Source organism: Neophocaena asiaeorientalis, unplaced genomic scaffold (genome assembly GCF_003031525.2).
Source record: "Neophocaena asiaeorientalis asiaeorientalis breed wild unplaced genomic scaffold, Neophocaena_asiaeorientalis_V1.1 scaffold129, whole genome shotgun sequence".
Lineage (NCBI taxonomy): Eukaryota > Metazoa > Chordata > Mammalia > Artiodactyla > Phocoenidae > Neophocaena > Neophocaena asiaeorientalis.
In genome coordinates this window covers 3765477-3781931 of record NW_020172446.1, presented here as the reverse complement: position 1 = coordinate 3781931, position 16455 = coordinate 3765477, and the positions used below count along the sequence as shown (strand labels likewise).

The 16455-nt window shown below is 46.4% G+C and overlaps 1 protein-coding gene across 2 annotated transcripts in view; it reads right to left on the bottom strand.

Moving 5' to 3' along the window:
• Positions 1 to 16455, bottom strand: part of SUPT6H (SPT6 homolog, histone chaperone and transcription elongation factor) — a 31595-nt gene that overhangs the window by 10657 nt on the left and 4483 nt on the right. For both annotated transcript variants that reach the window (XM_024734992.1, XM_024735000.1), the window contains exons 2-24: positions 12068 to 12209; positions 11130 to 11288; positions 10955 to 11031; positions 10433 to 10625; positions 10109 to 10193; positions 8986 to 9259; positions 8409 to 8510; positions 8045 to 8161; positions 7604 to 7693; positions 7260 to 7402; positions 6443 to 6591; positions 6188 to 6286; positions 5594 to 5723; positions 5357 to 5507; positions 5030 to 5184; positions 4634 to 4829; positions 4084 to 4223; positions 3854 to 3971; positions 2868 to 2944; positions 2473 to 2608; positions 2043 to 2180; positions 1797 to 1964; positions 650 to 777 (exon numbers count right to left, since the gene is read on the bottom strand). In XM_024734992.1, coding sequence (XP_024590760.1) covers positions 650 to 777; positions 1797 to 1964; positions 2043 to 2180; positions 2473 to 2608; positions 2868 to 2944; positions 3854 to 3971; positions 4084 to 4223; positions 4634 to 4829; positions 5030 to 5184; positions 5357 to 5507; positions 5594 to 5723; positions 6188 to 6286; positions 6443 to 6591; positions 7260 to 7402; positions 7604 to 7693; positions 8045 to 8161; positions 8409 to 8510; positions 8986 to 9259; positions 10109 to 10193; positions 10433 to 10625; positions 10955 to 11031; positions 11130 to 11288; positions 12068 to 12176 — 3134 coding nt within the window. In that variant the 5' untranslated portion in view covers positions 12177 to 12209. The remainder of the gene's footprint in view (positions 1 to 649; positions 778 to 1796; positions 1965 to 2042; positions 2181 to 2472; positions 2609 to 2867; positions 2945 to 3853; positions 3972 to 4083; positions 4224 to 4633; positions 4830 to 5029; positions 5185 to 5356; positions 5508 to 5593; positions 5724 to 6187; positions 6287 to 6442; positions 6592 to 7259; positions 7403 to 7603; positions 7694 to 8044; positions 8162 to 8408; positions 8511 to 8985; positions 9260 to 10108; positions 10194 to 10432; positions 10626 to 10954; positions 11032 to 11129; positions 11289 to 12067; positions 12210 to 16455) is intronic.

Genomic DNA, 16455 nt, shown 5'->3' with positions numbered 1-16455 from the left:
ATAAAGCCTTCCCAGGCTGGTCTTGCCCGTGCACTCACATGGACCTATGTTATTCGTGGAGTGTTACAGCAAAGCTGGGTGGAAAATGAAGTTTTAGAACTTGAAGCCTATTTCCCCACTGATTTCCATTACTGAATGAGGAGCTATGTGCCCGTGGAAAAGATCCTCCAAAGACTGAGTTGATAACTTCTGGAGAGGAAGAGGTCAATAGTGAAGTCCAAAGTCCAAGTGAATAGAACTTTCTCTCAATAACATCATCTCAAAACATACCAAATCTCTCTCCCCCTTCCTTATGCCTCAGACCCCCACACTGCTTCTCCACTGCCCCTTCTATTCCCACCCTTATCTAGCCACAACAAACCATTAACAACAGAACAAGTATGTGTTTACTGAACCAAGTCTTATGTTTTCTGTCCTTAATTTATACACTAAGTTGGTTCTTTTTATGTTTCTCTCACAAAAAAGCTTCACATAATTGAACTGATCTTTTCCATAGGTCAGAGGCTCGACTAAATAAAGGTTCCTCACCTTTGCTTTAAAACATTTCCTAATTTAAACAGCTTGTGGCCCTTTGACAGCCCTAATCCCTGAATCCCCAAAGCAAAGCCCAAGAGAATTCCTCTTGGCCCACCCAGGCAGAGGGCATCACCTGTCCCCCAGGGAGGCCGTATCGATCTTGAGGAAGCCAGCGCAATTCATGAAGACTTTGGGACCCATGTGGCACATGGTGACCAGCTGGGTCCGGCTCTCGAGCCTGGTGTTGTTCTGTTTCAGGATCTAGAAGAGCAGACTGGAGTAAGCTGGAGCAGTAGGCAGGCCCCACCTCCCAGCCTGCTTTCAGGTCTCTGGGAAACCCTCCATGATGGGAATTTTGCCGCCACACCCCGATATCTAACTGAGCACTACACCACACTAACTGCTACTAAAAAAATTATGTTAAAAGACTACACTATGCCAAGCAAAGATAATACATACCCAACGTACTGCTTCAAAGTTAATGATACAGTCAAGTAGCCACCCCATATTAAGAAAAAAAAAATTACAAATACTCTTGAAGATCACTACATACCCTCCTCTGTATTGAAATCCTTTTTTTCCACTAGGGAAAAAACCCCCACTATCCTGGGCTTCCCTGGTGGCACCGTGGTTAAGAATTTGCCTGCCAATGCAGGGGACACGGGTTCGAGCCCTGGTTTGGGAAGATCCCATATGCCACGGAGCAACAAAGCCCATGCGCCACAACTATTGAGCCTGCGCTCTAGAGCCCACGTGCCACAACTACTGAGCCCGTGCGCCTAGAGCCCGAGCTCTGGAACAAGAGAAGCCACTGCAATGAGAAACCCACGCACCACAAGGAAGAGTAGCTCCTGCTCGCCACAACTAAAGAAAGCCTGCATGAAGCAACAAAGACCCAATGCAGCCAAAAATAAATAAATAATACATACATACATATATGTATATATATATATATATATATATAAATATATAAAAACAAAAAAACAAAAACCCCCACTATCCTGAGGTCTGTGTCTAGTACACTCTCGCTTTCCTCCATTTCTTTTAAATCATGGCTCAGGTTATCTTTTCCATGAGCCACCACTGTACGGTAGTGAAGACCATGACTGTGGCCACCTGGTCTGAAGTCTGACTCTTGACCCTCTCTAGCTTCATGACTCTAGGCAAGAGGTAAAGTGCCTTTACCTCTCTGACCTTGGTCTGCCTGTCAAAGCATATTGGCAAAGTAAAGGTTCAATGAAATAGAACTTTTCTTTTTTTCTGATTCAACCCAATCCTACCTTTAGGAGATGGGTCCCTTTTCGAGGTCCCAGGCCACAGACATACTGAATTAAGGCCTGGCTGTAGGGGTGGGCAATGGCACGGTTGACATCAACTCCAACCTCATTGACTCGGTTGATAAATTCACAGTACAAGGCATTGAGCAGCTCTTCTTTCACCACATGCTCCTGTCGACACACAGCAGGCAGGGATAAGGTTATTGTGCCACTCTGTCCACTTGGGCCTATCTGTCAAATCCTACTCACCTGCAAGGGGTGAAACTTGAGGCACAGAATGTCTTCATCAGAGCTGCAAACCTGGGCAAATTCAATCAGAGGGTCCTGGATACGCCGGGCCAGGGAGACTGCCTGTCTCAGCACAGGAGGGTAATCCCGGAACTCTGCCTAGAGTCAAACGAGGGTCAGCAGGGCCATAAAGTCTCCTCAGCTCTAACAGCAAGAGGAAATCCAAACCGCCTGGCTTTTTAAGTCAATTTCTCTTCTCTGGGACCATTTTTCCTGGGACCAATTTAATCTCTGGGGCTCTCCATCTGAACCATGACTGGCACAATGGAGATCCTCTGCATAGGTAAGTGAACAGGTGCAGTCCTGTGCCCCCATAATCTTTGTTTCCCCAACTCCCTGGGATTGATAGCTCTTGCCTGTGCAGGGCCTAAGGGTGGGGCTCCAGCATTACCTCTGATTTCTTGCTGTTCATATAGAGAATGGCCAATTCATTGTCAATCAGCTCCACCCCAATAGAGGACAGCTGTTGACCTTGGTCCAGCTCATGCACAATGCGCTTCACATCCTCAATCAACATCTGGGCATCCCTGGAGGAATGAGGGGTGCTGGTCAGGGATATTTCTGGACAGTTTCTCAGGGATGAACAATCTCATGGCTGGGAGTGGGGGAGGAGAGAGCTTTGAAGACAAAGAGGTACAATATCCCCAGGGATATCCCCTGGGGATGGGGATATTACCAAGGCTCTACACAGGCGCATGCCTACTCTGTAACAGGGACAGAGCAGATTCAACAATAAAGGATGAGTGACTTTAAGCCAGGCCTGGCCCAATCCCCTGGTACCCCTACCTGTTCTCTCCTGCAACTGTCACCACATGAGGCTTTTTGTTCAGGAGGAATTTCTTTAGAGTTTCAATGTCTTGAGCCTGGAGTGAAAGAAAATTGGAGCTGAAGGACTTTGAGGATAGGGAGATTTCAAGCACTTCTCTCTCCCTAAGTAGCTTGAGACCTTATAAGACCACAGAACAATGATGCATCACACGTTGTCAAACTGGAAGACAAAACGAGGGGACTAGGACCTCTAGTTTGAATATTGTACTTCTGTTAATATTTCCTAAGATTATTACACTTCTGGCTTATACTTGAGTTGTGGTTAACTAAACATACCTAAGTCTTTTTTTAACATAAACCACTGTCTGGCAGTCAAGACTATTCTAATCTCCACTTTAAGATTTTTCTTTCTTTTTTTAAAGAGCTGTTTGTTGAAAATTATTTTTTAGAATGGAGCTCTGTCAATAAAATTGAAAGATACCTTTATGCTAAAAAAAATCAGAAGCATATACACGAGATGAATTCAAATTTCTCTTTCCCTGGTAGAAACACAAATGCTAAAGCAGAGAAAAGATTGGCTTAATGCCACACTGGCTTTCAGCTCCTGGAACAAGCTGACCCAGATGCTGGTAAAAACAGAGGCAGTTATGGCAGCTCCCAGAAGCACGTAAGGCCTAAGAACCGGCTTCAAGCCAGAAGGAAATTCTGCACTAGAACTTGAGTGCCATCTACTGCCTACTGAAGTGAGACTTATCCCAGGACTTAAGAGGTCAGGGACCAAGTCAGAGATAATCAGGGTCTTGCACAGGATGTTGCTTAGGCCATAAACTCTTTTTTTTTTTAACATCTTTATTGGGATATATTTGCTTTACAATGGTGTGTTAGTTTCTGCTTTATAACGAAGTGAATCAGTTATACATATACATAGACCATAAACTCTTATCCCCACTGAAGTATAAGATGTGCTCAAGATGTACACTTGGTAACCTGTCCTAGTCACTTGCCTTCTTCTCCCGTTCTTCCTCTCTCCATGCAGTTCGCCGTTTGGTAAAATGAGGCAGCCGGAGGAAGTCTGTCACTTCTCCTTCACCGTTGACCAAGGCGCAGAACACAGGGTGATCTCTGCCAGCCCAACAGAAAAAGAACTGTGTGATAATCAGCAATATGAGGATATGAGTAAGAGAAAAACGAGACTAGGGAGACAGATAAGGGGTGATGCCAGACAGGAAGTTACCTGGCAGAGGAGAAAGCAATGCCTAGGACTCGGATGCCCTTCCCTTGGTTCTCATCCATAAAGTCATCATCTTCCTCTACCTGTTGATCTGGCCGGTAGGGTGCCACCCTCAACCAGTTGTAGAGCTTCCGACTACAGGCCTGCGGAGGAGGCACACCAGTCACTACGTCCAGCAGGCCCGCCAAGTAGGTTAAGGAAACAGATGCAGGCACACATTTGCAAAGGTCCTATTTATATGCATGCACATTCCTAGCCCTCAGCACACTTACAACCTGAAGGCGCACTTTGCTTTTAGAAATAGGAGAGTACACAGAGGCCAGACGTATAAACAAAGAGTATGTGTATGCAGTGGGGGAGGGAGGGAAGAGGCTCTTCAAGTGGGGAGGTCTTGGAGTGACCCGTGACCTTGTTTGCACTCCCTCTCAGGTTACACTAAGCCTGCCCCCAGTGTTTCCCCATTAGCTATAGGACAGCTATTAAGGGGTGCCTTCACTCTCAGCTCTAGCTTGGGGAAATCATGTGACTGAAGATCACTAGCTCCTGTCCTTACCTTTATGACATATTCTTTGGCTTCGGCCAGCAGCTTGTTCTTGAGCTCTTTGGCCATCTGCACGTACAGGAACTGCTGCAAAGCTCGCTCGATGGCCATGGTGCGCTGCCGATTCCACTCCTGCACCTGGTGGCTGAACTCATCTCGGTAGTAAAATTGTTTGATTTCTTCAAAATACGTCTGGTCATTGCCATAGCTGAGGAGAGACAACACTGTGGTGTCAGGGACAGAGAAAAGGTGATGGCCAAATGCCCTTGAACACTGGGAGTGACTGAGCCAGGGACGGTGGTTTGCTCAGTTCTGAAAGTGTGGTTCACATTCCTGAGGGACCCCTCCTTCCAACAGACTACTGACCAAGCCCTTCCCAAAGAGCCCCCAGCCCAGAGCTTTGCTTACCCTTCCACCCCCTTCATGTCTATGCTGATGTCAATGGTGAGCAGCCCTTCATCTTCAGCCAGGCATATCTTGAGGAACTGGTCATCTCTCAGTTCCTTAACAGGCTTGTTCTTTAAGTACTTGAAGGAGTAAGCGTAGTGGGCTTCATCCACATCCTGTACACAAGAGGGAATCATCAGTCAACAGACAGACTGGGCTTGACCCTTGGAAAAAAGACCGACTCTCTGCTCTCAGGCAGACAGCTCAGCTAAGTGTGAAGGCAAGAAACTCAGTTCAATCAAACAGAGCTGGACCACATGCTAGATCAAAGCCCCTCAACTGGCTTACCTTTCTGCCTTTCTTGGTGGGGGTTATATTGAGCTTGGCTCTCTCCTGGAAAGTTTGCCTCAGCACCTGCCGGACAAGGGGCTCTCGGGCAATCTGCAGGGCTACCATGTAGCGGGCACCTTCCAGCACAGCTTCTGGTGTAGGGAACTGGCTGTAGGGAAAATGGAGGAGCTGCAGGATGACGACATCTTTGCCCTCAGGTCCCTCCTCCTGCCAGCCACCTACTGCAACGCCTACCTGCAAACATAATCCTTGGCCAGCTCCAAGGGCTCTGCAGGAAACTGCTCTGTCTCGTGCCTCTGGTAACTGTCCCGGAGGTTTTCCCCAAATTGCTCAGGAGTAAGCCCAAACTTTTTTGCCAAGCCATCTAAAGCAAACCAGGAGGGTGAAAGGTGAGCCAACAGCTGGGCCCAGTAACCTCTTGGCTTTCAGTCTAGAGCAGCAATTCTGGGCGTTAGACTTTAAAGGGATCACAAATGAGCAGGAGCAGGATGTTTTACAGTGAACAGTGAAAACGCTGACTTTAAAGACCTAACAGGCTGTCACAAAGCAGAAAAAGTAGCAATTTTCTATGTGACTACTGGGGTCAGAACTAAGGTGGAAGTTAACGTTTAGTAAAAGAACTTCTCAAAGATAGGATGAACTCCCTCTCTCTGATCGTGTGTTTCCCACTCCTTCAGAAATTATGGGAGAGGCTGGACCATTCCTGTGGCGTGGGTGTGGGTCATGGTAGCAAGTGTTAGAAGTGGACTGGTGACTCACTCAGAGGTCCTTTAGGTCCTCTTCCTACCTACCAGTGACCACTGGGGAATGTATACAGCTCGTTTTTACCTAGCCCAGCGCTCTGGCAGATGGTGTACATATCTCGGCGGGAAGCCTGCTTGAGCTCTGGCCCTCTCTGCTCCTCATCTTCTGCCTCCTCACCATCACCTAGGAAGAAAACATGAGTTAGTCCTCTGGTTTCCGGTTTCCAATCACTCCCAAGGATCTGACACATGTAGAGAAGCCCCGAAGTGTAATCGGCCAAGGGGATCCTTGGAAAGGCCATGGCCACCAAGCCTCTAGGTTTTCTTTTCCAACACTCACCTTCCTCATCTCCCTCTTCCCTTACACGCTTTAGCTTCTTGCGGCTGGCCTTGGCGGCATTCTGCATCTTGGGGATGTCACGACCATAATAAAGCAGGAAATGATTGTAGACATCTTTCAGTTCATCCATTGATTGTACATCCTTGAGCCTGGAGGGAAGGGACATAAGACCTCAATTGTCACAGAGGAAGGGTATACCCCAGTTTTGCTACAAGAGGTCCAATTCCCATGAGGCAAGATCCCAACTAGGATGAGTACCTATATTCTCCAATTATTAAAGACATGCATTGGCCCCAGACCATGACTTAACTGCAATCAAGGTATCTTAAAGGAGGAATATGTCAAATAAGTGGTGGCTGGTGGTTGTTAGAAATGGCAACAAAAAGGGAGAGGCAGATGAGGCAGCATGTCTCCGGTTCAGAGTCCTTGAGACAGTCCTTGTCCTTCTTTCCCAGGTTCATGCCGCTGGCCACTAAAATCATCTGCTCCCCTCCCACACCCCTCTCTGATTCCAGGCTCACCAAGCTACTTTCTGGTTGTAGTTTGGTTTCCCATGTAGCTTTTCCCACGGGGAACATATAAATAAGCAAACATGACTATCTGATCCTCTTAACCTTTTATACCAAGATGGATAAGTAACAGGAATTTCCCTGTCAGAAAGATCACTTTTGACGTGTTGATAAGTTGGGATTCTAAGGAACGGGTCCCGTGCTGAGAATTTTGCAAGGTTATGCTGCTCTGGGGTGGGGGTGGAAGGGCGGGGGCCTGCCTTTGGTGTGAGGGCTCCCTGTAATGGAATAAACCCTGCATATGCTACCTCTCCATGTCGGTGGTGTCCAGAGCCCGGATGCCATCAGCAAGGGGCTTGTCAGGGTCAGCAGAGATTTGCTCGTACTGATAAGCCTGCATCTTCTCAAACAGCCGTGTTAGGTTCTCCTTACGGATCCTCAGCTGGGTCCACTAGGACAAGACAAAGCAGGAGTAAGGGATGGTATTCAGCCTTGGACACCCAAGACCATGCTGTTCCTTACCAGGAGACCCTGGGGGAAGCCTGACAGGGTCTGGGCTGCCACCTGATACGTACAGGAGAACTTGGGTGCCAGTAGTGGTAGTACCCAGTCCAGCCCTCAACCCCTTGAGGGGCATGGATCCCTATATTACCTTTTCATCCCACTGCCACACCCTCCACAGGTCATTGATATGCAACTCGGGCTCCACGTACTCCTTCCGGTAGAAAGCAATGAAAGGCACCTAGAGGGGCAAGGAGGTGGCAAGTCAGCCAGAGAGGAAAGATCTGCAAGGACCCCCTTTGTTAGAGGAATAAACAGCTCCAGGAAATTCAACAGTAGGAAGCTTGGCCTCCCTCACAGGCCCGTCCAGGACACATGCTCTCCCTCACCCACCCCCAACAGGAGAAGATAATGCTGCAAATGGGGTAGCACTGTTCTCTGGATCACTGGAGTCTATGGTCCTCACGCTTCTTGAGTCAAGGGACCACTGCTGCGGACAGAAGGGGGCTCCCCACCTGACTGAGGTAGCCACCTTTTCCATCACCCCCAGTTGAAATTCTAACCAGTGGGCCACTAGAGCTTGAGGTGCTACCTCAAAATGTTGATTTCTCATGAAGCCCAGGGCCTCTTTAATCTTCTGAATTGTGCTAGGTCCTTTTCGACTGAAGCTGCTGGTTGGCTGCCCTCGGTCTAGGTAATCACAGCTTTCCTACAGTCAGAAGAAAAAAGAAACAGCAATGACACCATTACTTGCTCTGTCTTACCACACGCAAAACTGCTTCTTGTCACAGGATGACCTTCTCAGATTAAATCTAGAAAAATTTCCCTCACATACCCGCACACACATGCTATTCTATACTAAGCCCACAGATGTTTGGAGCAGGGGAGAAGCAGCTCCTCATCCTAATGAAGTAGCTTCTGGTTCATGTCAAAATATAGCATCCTTTTTTGGGTACCTGCAGAGAAATGGTTGGTGTGGCAAAGGCATTCCTATAGATCCAGTCAGCCTCTTCTTCCAGTTCATCATCTTCAGCCCCCTTGACGGAGATGGAACGGAGCTGCAGGGGATAAGGCATCAGCATGAGACTGACTTTATCTTGTATCTCACGTAGCAAAAACATGCACTACTTCTGGACAAAAACATGTGCTCCAGAGGCACACGTTTCTAGTACCCGGAAGAGTGTTGTCTGGCAAGAAGTAGGCATGTCGTGTATTTGCTCAAGAAACCATAAGCCACTGGAGAGTCTATGTTGAGCTAGACTTCCCGTACGCCTGGTCAGATGGGGTTCAAAGCCGACTTCCTGTATACCATTTTTTGGTGTTTTTTGGCTGCGCTGCCCCAATGAGGGATTGAACCCGCGCCCCCTGCAGTGGAAGCATGGAGTCTTAACCAGTGGACCGCCAGGGAAGTTCCCCTATATACCGTTGTTGTTAAGATTGTTGCTAGATTGTTTCTCTGCTATAACTCTTGTACCAAGGAGGCTCAGGGCAGTTGATGACAGTTCAGCAGGACAGACACTGGTGCTTCCTTACCTGGAACCTCTCAGGCAGGTCAGTAGCTCGGATTTCATTGTCCTGATCTGTGAGGTGGCTGCTTTCCAGCTCACTGGGCTCATACATCTCAAAGATGCTCCTGCGGCTCACACGTTTCTTGGTGGTCTTCTTGGGGCGCACTCGGATCTCGCCCTCAGCCTCATCGTCCTCATACTCATACTCTTCCTCCAGTTCTTCATCATACTCATTATATTTCTCAAATTCGTCATAGTCAAAGTCCACACCAAAAATCTCCTGGGCTTCTTGCAGGGCCCTGTGGGTGAGAGCAAAAGGCAGTTGGCCCAGATTCCAGTGAGAGGAGACAAATGCAGCCCCTGCAGAGATCCTGTACCTACCCCAAGGGGACTAAAAAGGTTAAGAGAAATGTAAACAAAAAAAGCATATTCACTGCGGAGGAAAGGCTTAGCTGGGGGATATTTCTGGGGAAACTTTTTTTTTTTTTTTTGCGGTGCGCGGGCCTCTCTCCGTTGTGGCCTCTCCCGTTGAGGAGCACAGGCTCCGGACGCGCAGGCTCAGCGGCCATGGCTCACGGGCCCAGCTGCTCTGCAGCATGTGGGATCTTCCCGGACCGGGGCACGAACCCGTGTCCCCTGCATCGGCAGGCGGACTCTCAACCACTGCGCCACCAAGGAAGCCCGGGGAAACTATTATTTATTGAGATTAAAAAGCCCATCTTTGGCACGTGCTAGTGACAAGGATCAAACAGCAACAGGGCACATGGTTTCACATCACACTCAGTAGATCCATCTTCTGCTAAGACATTATAGTATTCCCTCAGGGCGAAAGCTTTCTTCTAACAAAATTATATTTAGAAGACTAATAAATAAACAAATGAACATGGAGCTGCAGATGGAAGAGAGAGGCTGGATCCTTGCCTGTGTGTGCCTCCACCTTCATCCCACCACGGCCATTGAATGCTGAGAGAGCTATCAGAGCTTCTAGAAACAGCCCGACATCACTGCCTGGTAAAGGATATTACGGGCAGGGAAGCAAAATGCTGAGAGCTGACTGTTCCATTTTTAGCAGAGGCCTCTGACCTCCTCCTTCCTGCCCGGGTCCACTCAGATGCCCTTATCACCACCTCGCACCAGACCCCACTCACGCATCAGTGTATCCAGGAAGCTTTTTCCGCCACTTAGGTTTTTTCAGTGGTTGTCCATCGTCATCCACAATGAAGTCATCAATGTCTGGATAGGGAAGGGAAAGGTTAGTGCCCAGAGGCAGGGGATGAGCCAGGACTGAATGGCTTTAGTTCCTACTGTAGGAGTGGTTGGTGAGGAGAAGAGGAGACAGGTTCCTGAAAAGGAACTTCTTTGTGTCAAATGCTGGGGGCCAGTAGCTGAACAATGGTCTCCCATTCTATTGTTCGGGGTAGGAAATCCCAACACCCCGCCCCAACCTGGCTTCCCTGCCTAATGCCACATACCTGACTCTTCATCATCTTCTTCCTCCTCCTCTGGAGGAGCCATGGGGGCCTCCACGGCCTCCTGCCCTTCTTCCCCTTCCCCATCCTGAAAGATCTCCTCTGCAATAGCTTCTTTTTCATGTTCCTCCTTGCCATATTCCTCTTCGTCATCGTCCTCATCATCTGACATTTTTTTGACACGTCGGTATTTTTGCTAGGGGTGGAAAACCTGCCTCGTCAGGGTCTGAGGGAACTGGCATAAGGATCCCTGCTCTCCAGTCTCACTCCTATTTTCCCAGCCCAGCTATACTGACAAGGGAGATGGGAAAGAACACATCAAGTACGCCCCAAGGCCCACCCTTGAAACTCTGACAAGCCTTTACCAGGCACCCAGCACTGGCTCCACAGCACAGTGATACTGAGCCACTTTCTCCCCGCTGACATTCCCCAAACTGTTCTGGATGTGCCTCCTCCCCCCAGAGTCACTGAATTTCAAGGGCTTCTTCCTTCACCCCCAAGGACAGAGACAGAAAGGGCACTTACTCCTCTTTTGACTTTGACACCCAAATTCTCCTCAATGAGATCAAAATCATCATCCTCCAAGCGGTCGTCAAAAGATGCTAGAGAAGACAGAGTGGTTGCCCATGGTGATGGGGAGGTCCCTTCTCCACTATGACTTCCACCCCATCCTCACCTGACCTAAGGAGAGGCTACTCACTGCGTTTTCTCTTCTTGTGGCCAACATCATCTTCTGAATCACCAGAGTCACTACCCTCATCCTCCTCCCCTTCATCTTCATCGTCATCGTCATTGATAAAGCCTTTCAGGTTTCCTTGTTCATCCTGATCATCCAGGTTCTCCTCCTCCTCCTCCTCATCTGGAAAACATACATGTTTGAGGCATGCAGTTTGGGAAATAGGCTGGGGCTGGGGCAGGGCCACCTGCTTAACTGTTATTTCTCATCTGCTCTGAACCTAATGACCCGGATGCCATGTTAACTCTTCTGCCTCATCTAAAGATACAAAAAACATGACCACTGACTTAGAGCAGCTTCTGGAAAAGAATATCTCTTTTCCACATTCACCATCTGTATTTAGGCAAGATGAGCTTCCTAATTGCTTTGGCTTGTCAAAATCATTACTAGAGGCTTTACAGCCACCAGTAACCTTTGTTTTCCTCTCAGTTTATAAACTCAGTAGCTATATTCCTTCTTTCATCCATAGTGCTTTTCATGAAGCTTGCATTTTCCTTTCTGTCTCTAGAGCCATTTCATGGTTCCACTCTGCTGATGATCCTAATGGTTGGATTTGGACAGAGAACTTGGAAAGTGGGTACATAAATACCAACACTGCTAAGTCTCTAAAAGAGCGAAACATTACCTATGTATTTATTTATTGGTTTACTGTCTGTCCCCTCCCACTAATATAAGCTCTACGATAGCTGGGACTTTATGTTGTATTCCTAGTTCTAGGTACAGTGCCTGGCATACAGCAGACAGATGTTCAGTAAATATTTTCTATGAATGACTGAAAATTCTCAAGCTGGTACCTCATGTGTGATAACTTCTGTGCTCAGCCTGAGCCTCTCATCAGCAAGAATCCAACTATCCAAAGCTTAGCAATACTGGGGAGAAGCTTGAGGCTGGGGCTTCCTCACCGTCATCCTCCTCTTCTACAAATTTCTTGGTGACCCGGGGCACCACCTCGCCTTCATCATTGTACTCTTCCTCTGACTCCTCGGCCTCGCTTTCCACAAAATCAGACATTGCTGCAGCTTCTCACGGCCTGCCTGAAGATGACTAGGGAAGGAAAGGAGTTGGGGATAAAAAATGAGACAGAGGACCTTTAAACATTTCCACAAAAAGCATTCAGTTACGTGCCACTGATCTGCCCAATCATTTCTACCTGGGAGGAGAGAGTAAGAATCAGATGGCTCCATCTCTTCCATTATCCATTCCTCTCACAATTGCCCCTCTCGTGTGTACCTTAAAAAAAGCAATTATACTGGACTGCTCTGTATATACCATCTTGCTTGTCCAAAGAGTTTTACTGCACTTACCATCTGGGGACAGAAATAGGCAGACGAAGAAATCAGTGTAGGAATAATTATATAGGTAGGGATACAGTGTAGTGAGTTTATATGACTCACTCATAAGTTTGGGAAACAATAACTAAATGCCAACTTAATGACAGGAACTTTCATATACACTATCAAAAGGAAAATCCTTTTCGACAGATTAAACAACGTTTCATGAAGTTGAGCCCACTTGTGTGAGTAGTGGTTGGGAGCATTCGGGTAGAGAAGGGGCCTCTTCAGAAACATCAGAACCACAACTCTATTGTGACCATTTACCTCCCCAGCAAAACAAAAACCAAAAAACCAAAAATACAAAAAACACTTTGAAAGAGACTTCCATGGCCTACAAATTAAATGCAACATACCTAAATACAAAAACTGCTGGGCCTAAGAGTAGAGATCAAATCCTGGCCCCACCACCTACTAGGTATATAAACTTAAGCATATCATTGAACGTGCCTGAATATCAATTTCTTCATCTGGAAAATGGCAACAGCACTACCTACCTCGCAGGATAGTTAAGAATATTACATGACATAGGAGAAGGAACCTAGTCTACTATTTCAAAAAATGCTAACTGAGTTTAAATTTAAATCCTGGGCATAATTTCCCTCAGCATTCTGTAATTTTGTACCAACCAATCCCAACTTTGTCTTCTACTTTCCAGCTGTCAGATGCATCCAAAGTCTGGAAATGGCAGTGGAGAACCACAAAACCATGACATGGAGTTTCCTGGGCTTTAAAACACAGCACTGGGACTTCCCTAGTGGTGCAGTGGTTAAGAATCTGCCTGCCAACGCAGGGGACACAGGTTCGAGCCCTGGTCCGGGAAGATCCCACATGCCGCGGAGCAACTAAGCCCGTGTGCCACAGCTACCGAGCCTGCACTCTAGAGCCTGCGAGCCACAACTACTGAGCCCATGTACCACAACTACTGAAGCCTGCACGCCTAGAGCCCGTGCTCCGCAACAAGAGAAGCCACTGCAATGAGAAGCCCGCGCACCGCAATGAAGAGTATCCCCCACTCGCTGCAATTAGAGAAAGCCCGCACACAGCAACGAAGACCCCACGCAGCCAAAAATATAAAAAACAAAACAAAGCAAAAAAAACACAGCACTGATCATACAAATCATAGCATCAAGATTCCATTCTGGAATCCTGAAGCTGGCTGCTGATCAACTCAGCACCACTCCTCATGTCCTGAATTAAGGTCCACTGCATATGTCCATTACGGTCCACTGCATATGTCCATTTTCTCCACTTACACTATAAGCTTCTGGAAGGCAAAGATGATATCCAATTGAAGGGCTAATAAAAACCATGAAAACATAAACGGCAATATAAGAGGCATTACGTGGTACTTTATTCTGTACCAGATAAGCTGTTTCCCACTAGGTGCTCTATACAAAATAGAAACTGCTAAGTATCCGTTAAATAGATTACTTATTGTTTCATGTCTTCCCAGTTAAAGATGGCAGTGGAACTGGAGAGAGAGGAGGGTGGCTAATAGCTACCTCAAGTGGTCTAAGCTCTAGAAGGAGGCTTAAGTTCTGTGGCTCTAATTCTCCTGAAAATTACCCTTACTGATATCAACTGATACCATAACCAGTTAAGATTAACTGAGCTCAAGGAAATAAAACTGAAGGTACTAAGTTCTGGTGGAAAGGGAGGGTCAATGACATGGTCTTATGTTCAATTTTAGGCTGAGGTTTCAGATGCCATTCTTTTCAAACTGTACTGAATGCCTACCAAGTACAAACACTCTGCTAGGGAGCTGGGGATTTGCAGAGAAACAGAACTGTATGTTCTCAAGGAGCTGATGTCTAGTAGAGGGCCAAATAAGGACCTTAAAATAATTTTATGTATTTTGACATATATGTAGAGCAGACACAGGAAGAGAATTGGAAAATGAACAAACCCACAAAACCCACCCAAAACTAATATAGGCCTTTCCTGGGTACTTTACGCAATTAAAAAAAATGTGCCCTGAGGAATATTTTTTGCACACCTACCAAGTTCCAGACACTTAATAATTAACCCCTACATTGTCCTAGGAGTTACAGCACACTTCTCTCTCCATTCAGCAAAGGAGGAAATAGACTCAGAGATTAAGTCACTTGTTCAAGGCGACACAACTGTCAACTGCAAGAGGTGAGATCTGAGTTAAGATCTGTCTGACTCCACAGAAACAGTTGTTTCTATCACATCAGTAGTTCTCAAAGTGTGGTCCAGGGATCACCCCCTCCTTTCTCTCATGAGTGTACAGTGGAGTTTTCCAGAGGTTATACGACAGACATGTAGTATCACAACAGACTGAATGCAGAAGCAGGTAGGAGAATTCAGCATTCCTTTATTAAGGCAGACATTAAAAGGATTTGCCAAAAACAAAACAAAACAAAACAACCCAAACCCCAAACAAAAACAACCCCCCCTCCAAAAACCCAAACCCCAAAACAAACCAAAAAAACCCCCAAAACCAAAAACAAAACCCAAACAACGTCACTGTTCTTACTACGTTTTTTATTTTGAAGATTATACTTGTTTTTCATAAAATGTGTTATTTATGCTAAAATGTAGGGGGCTTACTTTTTTTCTCAGCTTTATTCACGTACAACTGACCCTTGAACAACATGGGTTTGAACTGGGTGGGTCCACTTATATACGGATTTTTTACCCAGTAAATATAGTAGTATCTGTATTTTCATTTTACAGATCTTTAAATTAAATGTGGGAAACTGTTTGTGCTTGATTAGAGATCACAATATGTGGAATCAAAAGAATCAGGGTTTGAGTTTTTTTTTTTTTTTTTTTTGTCGTACGCGGGCATATCCCTGTTGTGGTCTCTCCGGTTGCAGAGCACAGGCAAAGGATGTGCCGGATCAGCGGCCATGGCTCGTGGGCCCAGCCGCTCCGCGGCATGTGGGATCTTCCCGGACCGGGGCACAAACCCGTGTCCCCTGCAGCGGCAGCCGGACTCTCAACAACTGTGCCACCAGGGAAGCCCAGGGTTTGAGTTTTGATTCTATCCAAATTGTTTCAGCTTCCTGCCCTTGGGTGAGTCATTCATCAATTCCTTTGTTTTTGAGGCAGAGATAGCCGTATGGGATTGTGAGGGGAAGAGAGGTGGGTCAGCACATCAACCCTGTGTTATCCAAGGGTCAACTGTAATTGGCATATAACATTGTGTAAGGTTAAGGTCTATAATGTGTTGATTTGATATACTTGTATATTGCAAACAGGCTTATTATTATGTTAAAATGAATTAACATTCATCTATTTATTTAGTCATTATTAATTTAGTTTAGAAATTAATTTTAATTTCTAATCTGGTTAACATCTATATGTATAAATCTCAAACATCAATAGATATAACTCACATTAACAAAATGTCTTTGGAATCTTAAATTATCTTTGAGTATAAAGGGGTCCTGAGATCAAAAAGTTTGAGAGCCACTATACTACACCATTGCATAGGTCCCACAGGGTGGTGATACAGGAAGCCTTGGGTTAGACTGATGCCCTTTCCCCCCCAAGATCTGTATCCTTAAGGTCGTTCAGCCCGAGTACAGCCAAAAGTGAATATCTAAAACTTCTGCCGATTAAATGTGGTGCTCTAATTTTAATACTGCTGTCTTTCAGCCCTGAACTAAGTCATTAAAGATAGATTTGGGTACAGCAGCCCCCACAGATAGCTTGCTTTAATTATAGGCTATCAGACCCACAAATTCAGTCTTGTAAGGCCTCAACATCTTCACACTAAATGCCAGCTCCTCCAGACCAGATGCCCTACAGCCTACTTAGCAGAGAGAAACAGACAGTCTACCTGATGAAAGCACAGCTTTATTCTGTTCTGCGGGCAGCTGGTGCTCTGTGCTGCATGCAGCTTTCGTCCCATTCCCTAGGTTAGCAATGAAGTACATGCTGTGCTATAGCTGGGGAATGCCTCTGATCTAACTCATTGCCAAGAC